The sequence below is a fragment of the Coffea arabica genome, chromosome 10c, assembly GCF_036785885.1.
Source record: "Coffea arabica cultivar ET-39 chromosome 10c, Coffea Arabica ET-39 HiFi, whole genome shotgun sequence".
NCBI classification, from domain to species: domain Eukaryota; kingdom Viridiplantae; phylum Streptophyta; class Magnoliopsida; order Gentianales; family Rubiaceae; genus Coffea; species Coffea arabica.
Genome location: NC_092329.1, coordinates 8,441,985 through 8,452,504, shown reverse-complemented (window position 1 = coordinate 8,452,504; position 10,520 = coordinate 8,441,985). Strand labels below are relative to the sequence as shown.

The 10,520-nt window shown below is 35.8% G+C and overlaps 1 protein-coding gene across 2 annotated transcripts; it reads left to right on the top strand.

The window, feature by feature from the left end:
* Positions 1 to 1,671: 1,671 nt before the first annotated feature.
* LOC113714735 (inositol-tetrakisphosphate 1-kinase 3) lies at positions 1,672 to 6,966 on the top strand. 2 transcript variants are annotated; one of them, XM_027238773.2, is made up of 10 exons: positions 1,672 to 2,209; positions 3,271 to 3,352; positions 3,480 to 3,512; positions 4,480 to 4,600; positions 4,875 to 4,967; positions 5,201 to 5,308; positions 5,400 to 5,576; positions 6,058 to 6,113; positions 6,232 to 6,316; positions 6,474 to 6,966. In XM_027238773.2, the coding sequence occupies exons 1-10, from the start codon at positions 1,980 to 1,982 to the stop codon at positions 6,542 to 6,544; spliced, it is 1,056 nt and encodes a 351-aa protein (XP_027094574.1). In that variant the 5' UTR covers positions 1,672 to 1,979; the 3' UTR covers positions 6,545 to 6,966. The 2 variants fall into 2 exon arrangements, with proteins under 2 accessions (XP_027094574.1, XP_071925348.1); XM_072069247.1 differs by lacking the exons at positions 1,672 to 2,209; positions 3,271 to 3,352; positions 3,480 to 3,512 and adding an exon at positions 3,654 to 3,823.
* Positions 6,967 to 10,520: the final 3,554 nt, after the last annotated feature.

Sequence of the window (10,520 nt, the reverse complement as noted above, 5' to 3'; positions counted from 1 at the left end):
GTGGAAAAGTTCTCGACGGGCTAAATCTTTACTTGACTCAATGTTTTTGTGATTTGTGTTGTAATCTTGCTACTAGAACTCTCAACTATAACATGCTTATTACATTAAATATATTGATGTGCAAATAACATTAGATCTCGGTAACTAAAATAGCAAACAAATAAATTGGTATTAAAGTCAATATATACTATATAGTATTAGATCCAAACTCAATGCATGCGATCCCCATCGTTTTAATTGAATTCAATTAGGTCAAATCGTAAAAAAGACGTTCGACAATGAGTTTGTGTTTTTTCTTAAGCCTAAGGGAAAAATGTTGAATTTGAAATCTCTTACTTCCGTTTTATCCAATTCATCCCACCCTCTCGAGTTTGTGTCACAATGTGCAAATGTCGCAATAGTTTTTTTTTTTTTTTTTGGTTACCAAGGGTCCGTAACAAGTCTAGAAATTTTGCTGAGATCATGTATTCATGTGCAGGCTATCGTTGCTTTTGTCGTATTTTGTGCTGGACGATTTCGAACAAGTTTCGTAGTAAAAGTTTTATTCTTTTTTATTGTCAAAAAATAAATAGTTGAACTCGGGCTCATATGAAATCGCTAGCACGACTTGAGATTAAATTTGAGTGAAACTAAATTGAGTTAATCCGGACTAAAAGTGAACCAACCAAATTAATTACGACCTATTAGGATCAATTAAGAGCGCCCTGGAAGAGATTCTATAGTATCTTGTGCAATAATGAGAAGATCTTTTCAACGGGGAGAGAAATGAGAATGTTCCCACCTCATACAGACAAATCAGCATCTCATACACAATAGGATAGGGCGGGTACTAATTAAACCGTCTCTGAAAACTCATTTAATTTCCAACTATGCAAATATTAATAATATTAAATGTTAATTTCCAAAATCAAAAGACCAAGTGGACTTCATCCTTCCTCCTCCCCCTCCTCGTCAATTCATTCCCAAATATTTCATTCAAATCCATATCGCACATATGCCATGACTCATCATGTTCTAACCCATCCCCGACACAGCTACCTACTTTATATTGTTCTCAGAAATCCCTTTTAAGAAATGCTGAGTTTGTTTGGATGGTCATGGCGGTGTATTTGCATAAATTTATTTTCTTGTATTATAAACATAATTTTTAATAATCTTTTTATCTCCTATATATTAGATGAAAAGAGTTATTTAATGATCTTCTTGGATAGTGATATATTTGTACAAATTCATTTAATTGTCTTATGATCATGGTTTTTAATGACCTTTTTATATCGTATATATATATTAGAGGAAGAGATTTAAAATGAAAAGTAACAATAAACCATAATCACATCGAGTGAAATATTTCCTTCAAATGTATGGATTGTAGTATCTTTAAAAAAATTATTCAAATAATTTAATATCTAAACACACTCAGTCTATATATTATACAAAAAATTATTCCAAAAAACTTTTTTTTAATATATAAAGCACTAGTACTAATTTTCTCTCTTTAAATGTGGAAAACATTTTCTTTGTAATTTCTATAAACATGAAAAAAAAAATTCCCAATTTTATAAAGAAGAAAATCCTAAGTGAGATCCACGTCACCCACGGCGTTGAATAGTAGGCCCCCACTCATCTCCGACTCATTATAAATACCACCTCCGCTCTCTTCCACGCGTTGCATCTTCACATTCCTAGTTCACTGTACAGCGCTTTCTCTCTCTTGTTCTCTCTCCCTCCCTCCCTCTAACACACACAGCTTTTTCAGTTTATATCCTGCCAAAGCCGACCGAGGCTGTTTCGCCCCAAAAAAGAAAACATAAATTAAGTGATAAAAATTGAAAATTTGGAACAAATATCATCAAGGATTGGATAAATTTTCTGACATTTTTCGTAATATCGGCATTGATTTGGAATTAGGGATTTCATTGTTAGTTTTTGCTAGTGGCGAGGCGGTGGGAAGGGGAGAAGGTAGGGTTTTGGTAACGAAAATGGGGGGTGAGGCGTATAAGACGGCGGACGGGGTTGCGAAGGAGGAGGAGGTGGAGGTGGAGGAGGAGAGGCGTAGTGGGGAGGAAATGGTGGCGGTAGTTGACGGGCAAAAGAAGAATTCAACTGTGGGGCAGTTACCACAGCCGATGAAGATAGTGGTCGTAGGTTATGCTCTTACTTCCAAAAAAATTAAGAGCTTTTTGCAGCCAAAATTGGAAGGCATAGCTAGGTAAAAAAAAAAATTTTTTTTTGGGTGTTTTTGTTCTCCCATTTTTGAAAGTACTGAGTATTACCGGATATGCAAGTAAAATTTACATTTCCTACTTCGTCTATACATGCGTGTGTCATTTTTTAAGTTTTTCTTGCTCTTCTTCTTCTTTTTTCTTTTCGGCCGGGAAGAATCTTCTTGATTTTGTGATAAGTTTTTTCTGAGTTTATGCCAGTATGATTTTTTTTTGGGGGGGGGCTTTGTTTTAGCATTCATGCATGCCTTTCAATGGTTCAGTTTTTTTTTTTTTTTGGTATCTGTTAAAAGTGCTTAATTTAGCTTTGATGCAACTCTGTCTAGGGCTTAGTTAAACGAGTGTGCAATCTCTTATATAAATATATGCATGTAAATTTGGTATTTTTATGTTGTTACTTTGCGTTGAGTTTTTGTAATTTTGATTGTGGTGAAGGTCTATAGGTGTATATTTTGTTAAAGCAAAAGCAAAAGATGGTAATTGCCTAAGGTATTGCCGTCAACTGTGTCTGCTTCAATGACTGTGAGTGGTGAATATTCGGAGCTGATTATCCTTTGATCCTGTGGCCAGTAATTCAGCAGAAACCCATTGGAATGCGACTTTCCTTTGGAAAGATATTTGTGGTTTTTTTTTTTTTTAAAGATATTTGTGGTGTTGTTGTCTCTATCATCCATAAGATGAAGTAATTGTCTGCCTGATATAACTGTGCTATCTTGATCTACCTGTCACTCTCCCTACGTGATTGTTCATTTGGTTTGCTACTCTTGTTAGTGTTTTCTACTTGCTATGTACTTCTGTGAAAGCCATGTTTAACAAATGCTGTTGCTCTTCTAATGCTAAGGTTGTTAAATGCTGTAACTTCTCTTAATTTGCTTTATTTCACCAAAATGTAGGATGGGTTTAATTTTGGACAATTGCTTGTAAAAATTGCAATGCCATTGGTTTGTTTTGCTATGTATTAGTGATCTATTAAGTAGCTGTAATTAAGGTCTAAGAAATGGCGGATCATACTAGCCTGGCTGACTATAAAAACGTTCATATGATGCAGGAATAAGGGGATACTCTTTGTTGCTATTGACCAGACAAAACCCCTTTCCGATCAGGGCCCTTTTGACATTGTGTTGCATAAGGTGAGCAGACATGTCTCTGTCTTGGTTCCTAAACAATATATCTATGCTCATTGTGACCTTTCTACCCTACAATTAATTTTTCATTTGCATTTTACAAAGTAATCATTCCTTCTATTTTGTGATGCAGTTATCAGGGAAGGAGTGGCAGCATGTTCTTGAGGTTGGTCATTTGAACTTTACTTTTGCCCAATATTGCCCATAAAGTCATCTTTGTGCTCTATAATGTTTGACACAACATTGACTTCATAGGGTATGATGGAAACTATGCATGATGAATTGGACATGCATTTACAGTGACTGGTGGACAACTAGCAATCTTGTTACTTAAACCTATTCGCATCTGACATAGCTATCAGGATGCTCTATCCTACGTCATGAATCATGACTTGATTTTTGAGGTCCTAGCCTCAAGATTCCAGCAGTGAGGAGCTTTCTCGTCCATGGATATCTGGTTCTCTGGTTTCCCCTAGTGTATGGAAAATCATTGGGCTAATTGAATGTCTTTTTTTTTTTGTCCCAGACTCATTGTCTATCCTCTAATATCTTCTTAGGAGGAGAGGGCTAAGCTGATTCATGGTTTTTTGAGCTAGAATTTTCTGCTGAAAGTGTTTCTTAATTCTCAAGTCGTGAATAGGATCTTTGAAACATCTTATTTGCTTTTGGATTTGTTTTGTTTCTTAATTGAAGTAAAACTATGTTATCTTAGAGTGGTAAGATGGAGATTGGCACATCAATCCTGAGAAATTATCAATTACTGAATTTGAACTTGTAATGAACTTCAGTTGTGGTATGTATCACTTTCGTTTGATGTGTACTTGGCGATTGTTGATGATTGGTATATATTTAATGAGGATGTTCCTTTTGGACACTTGCATATTATGTGAAGTGAACACCCACTTTTGGTTGATCATGCACCGTATGTTTATTTGGTCAAGATTAGCTTGGAGTGTTAATAATTCTTGCTTTCTATGTTTGTTTTATGTCTTGCTACATAGTTAATAAAATCAAAAATAAAATATTCAAGCACATATTTTAGTTTTTATGATTACCATGCATGGCTTTTGTATAATTCAAAATGATTATGGTCTTTGCCTTGCTTCTTTTTATTTATTTATTTATTTTTGCAGGATTACAGGCAAACACATCCAGATGTCACAGTACTTGATCCTCCAGATGCAATACAGCATGTGTACAATCGTCAATCCATGCTTGAAGATGTTGCTGACTTGAATTTGTCAGATGCTTATGGTAATTGTGTTTTAGCTTTTCTGTGATGGATATATGATAGTCTTATTTGAGGATAAAAGAATTGCTGGAAAATTTTCTAGCGCAACTGCAAGTAACCTAGATTTGGATTGAGAATTGATACAACTACCACCTTCCATATATTCAGGGCATTATTTGCCCACATGGCAAGTAATAACTCTTCATGATTGGTAGAATAATGAAAATACCAAAGAAGTAGTAACTTTATTTACTACATTTGAAAATAAATTAATTGGTATTTTCTTCACCTCTGAAGGCAAAGTTGGTGTTCCAAGGCAACTTGTTATCAAGAAAGATCCTTCTTCAATCCCAGATGCTGTTAACAGTGCTGGATTAAGGCTGCCTTTAGGTATGTCATGATTGCCAATTATATTGTGGGAAATATTTCAGAAAGATTCCAAATATAGATGGACCTCTATACGTTCCTTTCTATGGTTATTGTGTTGTTTTTATTTCTCCAGACTTAAGAGTAGATATTCCTACTCTTTCTGAGACTCCTTGTTCCCTGAAGGAATGTGGAGTATATTTGCAGTTTCTCCCTCCAATGAGAGCTTGACCTTTTATTTTTTTGTCTTTTTCCAGTTGCAAAGCCTTTGGTTGCAAAGTCACATGAACTGTCGCTGGCTTATGACCAATACTCTCTGAAGAAGTTAGAGCCGCCACTTGTTCTACAGGAGTTCATTAATCATGGTATGCAATTTTTATCTACATGGAATTAGATACTTCTAGTATATTACTGGTGGCATTGGTGAAGGAAACATTTAACCTGTGTCGATTGTAGGTGGTGTCCTCTTTAAGGTTTATATTGTTGGAGAAGCAATTAAGGTTGTCAGGCGTTTCTCATTACCTGATGTCAGTAAACCTGAGTTGTTAAAGAATGCTGGTGTCTTCCGCTTTCCAAGGGTTTCCTGTGCTGCAGCTACTGCAGATGAAGCGGATCTAGATCCATCTGTTGCAGGTGCAGATCATCTTGTATAGATTTTTTGGTCTAATACATGGAAAATCTCTAAGCTTTCGTGAAACCTTAGTTTCTGTGCAGTAGTTTAGATTTTGTCCCTTTAAGCTTTTGATGCTAAGTGGCTGTTTATGTTTCTTTCTTTCCCATTTTTGCATGGATTATCATCCTTTCTGGTCAATTTGTATTTTTAATGGTTTTCATGTATGTGTGTGTTAACTCTTGTACCAAATAAGTACAGCTTGGCTACATCTGGTACTGGTAACAATGAGCTCTGAAGCAATTCTCACTTACCACTCTTAGAACATTTAAAACAAAGGTTTATATGCTATATCATTTTAAATACACTTGGGGAGTATTTAACAAAAATTCATATGCTATCATTTCCTTAAACTAAAAGTGCTTGTTAACCTCTTGTAATCTAAGGAATTCATTTTGATGATCTAACGCCTGGACTCCTATGTTGTAATATTTTTCCTTGCAGAGCTTCCTCCGCGACCATTACTTGAGAAGCTTGCTAGGGAACTGCGTCGAAGATTGGTAATTTCCTAAAATTGCATGATAACGGATCATGACTAAGGACTTTTGGTTTATGACCCTCTTATCACGATATTGGAAATTGTTCCTGAATTCCTTATTGTTGGTTTGTCTTATGTAGGGTCTTCGGCTTTTCAATTTAGACATCATCCGAGAGCATGGATCAGCAGACAAATACTATGTCATAGACATCAACTACTTTCCTGGTAAGGAAAAATATAAACTGGTGCTACATCCTTAGTTGATGTAAATGTCGAATCTGGTAATTGTTTCTTTTATATTATTGGAGACTAGGTTTGGAGAAATTGTTATGGCGGTGTCAGTGTTACAGATGACCTCTAACATGGTATGCTTATATTGCAGGTTATGGGAAAATGCCAGAATATGAGCATATATTCACAGATTTTCTCCTGAGTCTAGCAGGGAGCAAGTAGAGATGATGACTGCGCTGGAAGCTTGGGAAGCAGCTTTTGAGAGAGAGTGCTTATCAGCAAAGCTGTACAACTCGAAGAAATTCCCAACTGTACATGTGGTGGACTCCATGCTGCTGCAAAGCAGTTCCTATGCTGGAAATTTGAAGGAGATTTTCCAAGTTATCTTCTGATCCTGCTAGCGTAGAGGGAAGAATTTGGCTGATCCAGCTTGTACAGTCCTAATTAACCAACCACCTTAGCCATTGCTATCTGTTGATCTCTTTTTGTATTTTTGATTTCTTCTTATTCTCCGGTTTACATTCTCTATTATGTATTATCTAATTTGGAGTGGGCGGCCAATGCTGCACAACTGTATATCCTTTTAGTGGAATGTATACGTCTTTCTAAGTTTTACCAGAGAATTTTTCCTTTTTGTGTTACAATGGTGTTTTCGCCCGCCTTCATGAGGTTTCATTTTTGTGGTAGTTTCTGTGTAGACCCTGTGGTTCGAATCACCTTGGAAGAGCGGTTTTGAACTCGTAGCATCTCTGTAGCATATTCGTATTTGTTATCGGGTTCATCAGCTTACTATGATTTTGTGTCAAGCACGGATTCAGCGGCACAAGTGAAAACTGGAAACAGGTCTGCAGTAGGGAGAACCGTGTCCATGGCTTTCAAACTATCTGGGTTCTGTACTTGCAAATCAAAAAGGTTCATCTGATGGGCAAGCAGTTATCCTGTCAGCTGGACATATGGAACTAAACCTGAGCATGGTCTCGTCAGTGTTGCTCGTTCGGAGAATTTCCATATTGGCCGATTCAAGTCCTCAACTTGGAAAGGTTCGTCAGCAGTAAGCACGCTAAAACTAAAAGCAGAAGAATTTCCGTATCATGTCAGTAGTAGTTGCAACTCTTCGTTTGGACGTCAAACTCAGAAAAGTGTGAAAAACACTCCAGAAAAGAGGATCCTAAGGCAATACAACCCACATTACTTTGTGGTTAATAAGATGAGTCGATGAATTCATTTTCTCTTTTGTTTTCCTTTTTCTTTTTGTTGGGCATCGAGAGAAAGTCTAGATTACACGTTTCAAAACATCAAAACTTATTTGGACGAAAATAAATGTTTCAAATCATCAGGAAGCAATGCAGGCACGTCCTTTGTCCTTCAGAGGCAAATGAACCAACCAGTCTGTCTTTCTTTAAGTATTTCTTTCCTTTTTCCCCCTTCCTCATTTGCGGGAAAAAAACAATTAACCAGCCACTAAGTCCCAGAGTTTTGGCCGTTTAAGAGGCAACTTTCTGTGTACTGTTTCAGTTGAATGAATGATCTGTAATATATTCTCTACCAAATGTTGCGCCAAAGCTGATGGTACAAGTGATAAGGCCGAGACTGACACACAAAACATATGTTATCATTGATTGCAGATACAAATTTACCAATGTGCACAGTGAAAAAAAAAGGGTGCTCCTTTAAAATACCCAACATATGTTAAAGTTGCATTTAAGTTTGAAAATAAAAGTTGGAGTAAAATAAATAACAACCTCAAGCAATTTTACCCTCAAGCATGTTGACATAAAATGGTAAACCTAGAAGGCCAATGAACCAAAGAAGCCACTATCAGGACTCAGCTGGCTGAGGAGGAGTAGGAGCGGTAGACTGACCATCAGCCGTGGTCTCAGTGACAAAGGTCCACTCCGGCGGCAGAGGAGGGAGAGGCGGGTAAACAGTGGGCCCACGTCGGCGGATGTCCCACGGTTGAGACTTACGCGGGCGAGTCTTCTTGTGATGTGCTGTTGCCTTCTTCTGTGGCCTCGATGAGCATTCTATCACCAACCCAACACCACCGCTACCGCTGAAATCGCCCGCAGGAACAATTCTTGTTGCCGCCGTGTTTTTGGTGGCGCCACCGCTTATCGCAACTGGGTTCCGCATCGTCACCATCCGTGTACCGAATATGGCTGAGACTGACATTTTCTTTTGTGTCTGGTTTTCCTCCTCCACAGCTCCGAGAGGATAATGGAGTTGGGGCACTAATATATGTTTTTTTTTTTTTAAATATTGGATTGCACGTTTGTAGTTGAGTTGAAAATGGGGCCTTTTCGGTCTTGGGCTTTTTATGCACACCAGATTGAGCAACGTTGTTGTTTTCGTTTCTTGCCTGCAATGGATGGCTTCTATTTCAGTATTTCTGTAGGTCATGGTATATCACGACTCACCAATTGGATTTGCGATTGACTTGGCCCAAACGAAAGGCAAAGAGGATTGTAACTATGGGTGCTACTTGAATCGTGTACTCGAGCTAAAATGCTTCGATTTTAGTTCGTCAAATTCTTAAAACTTGAACTCGAAATTGAACTCAATTTAATTTTTAGTTTACTTGAGTTTGAACTCTTAGCAAACTTGAGTCCAATCAAGTTGATTTGAATTCAATCAAGTTTAAATGATATATATTTTGTATAAATTTAAACAGGGCATATGATACACATTTGATAGCAATAAATATTAAAAAAGAAGCCTCCAAAATATATTTGATTTAGCTCTATTAAACCTAACGAAAATTTGACTTTCATCTGTAAAGCTCAAGTTCAAGTGTTTCAAAATCAACTTGAGTTTCGACCAAATAAACTCGCGAACGGCTCAATTAAATATGACTTGTTTGCACCTTGAATTAGAACAAAATTGATTGAATTTCCGCCAAAAAAAATGAAGAGGGGGTAACAAAGAGACAAGTAATAGCTTCTCAATGCTTTATTACTGTGGACAAATATCGTGAACAAATTCACGAGGAAGCTAGGTCTAAATGCTACGAGAAGTATACAAGTGGTGTGAGTTATAGTGCAACTACGTATTACTAGAGGTGGCAATCAGGTGGATGACAGGTTGATGAGTCGAATTGAGACCTAGGTACAACAGGAAACCTGCTGACTTGAATCTGACCTTCCAACTCGTGACGGGTCAGGATATCTAACCTAAACTCGAAATTTTCGAGTTGAATGGGTTACTCGAATGACTTGATATGACTTGAAACATAACTCCAATTTATGAATTTGCCACTATAATTTCTAACAAAACTTATTCCGCACAAGACTACATAATCAAGCAATAAAAATCTTGATAAAACAATCCCAAACCAGATCTGAAATAAATTAAAATACAGTAAATGTTTTTTATCCCAAACTAGAATTGAAATAAATTAAAACACTATAAAAGTAGAAAATAATATAATACATCATTTGTCCAAACATAACAATCCCAACTTCATACAAGTTAAATAAATTCATTTAGGATTAAGGGTCTGTTTAATAACATAAAAAAGTATTGAAACTGAATTTTTTCAGATATTCAGATATTTTGAATGTTTGATAAATAAAAATTCATATGCTGAACTTGCTATGCAGTGCTGAATTTATGTATATTTTTTTCAGTACAAAAATCCTAACTGAATGCTTAATTCTAAAAAGAATCAATAGAATTATTAGAACTACCTTATCTTATCTACCAAATCTACCCTTGTTTGGTAATTATGCTCAAAATTTTTATCTAATCAAACAGTCTGATATTTTCTATTTAACATTTTTCTATTTTTCTATTTATCTTTTCTCCCTTTATAATGTCTTTCAAATCTTGTTCATACTCCTCGTATAATATATTGCATATTTTATATTAATTTGATTTAAAAATAAATATTATCATTTTCATATCTAACTATTTTAAGTTAATTAAATCATAGGTTCTATTTCTTTTTTGGATGAAAAGATATAAGGGCAAAATTATCAAATTTAAGTTACTAAGCATTCAGTTATAAATGTTTATCAAACAGTATAAATATGTTTAGCATTAAAATTTAGAGATTCATATATTTCTTTTCAATGCTTAATTCAGTAAATTAATTGCTTTAGCATTCAGATTTCAGAATTTAGACTTTAGAATTCAGATTCAATTTTATCAAACGGAACCTAAGTGGTTAATGCCTCTAAAAAAAAAAGAATAACTTAGT

Bases quoted from the DNA above. Each gene is read 5' to 3' on its own strand.
- LOC113714735 (XM_027238773.2), top strand. From the start codon at position 1,980: ATGGGGGGTGAGGCGTATAAGACGGCGGACGGGGTTGCGAAGGAGGAG. The intron at 5,309-5,399 runs GTATGCAATTTT...TGTCGATTGTAG, and splicing joins ACAGGAGTTCATTAATCATG to GTGGTGTCCTCTTTAAGGTT. The intron at 5,577-6,057 runs GTGCAGATCATC...TTTTCCTTGCAG, and splicing joins TCTAGATCCATCTGTTGCAG to AGCTTCCTCCGCGACCATTA.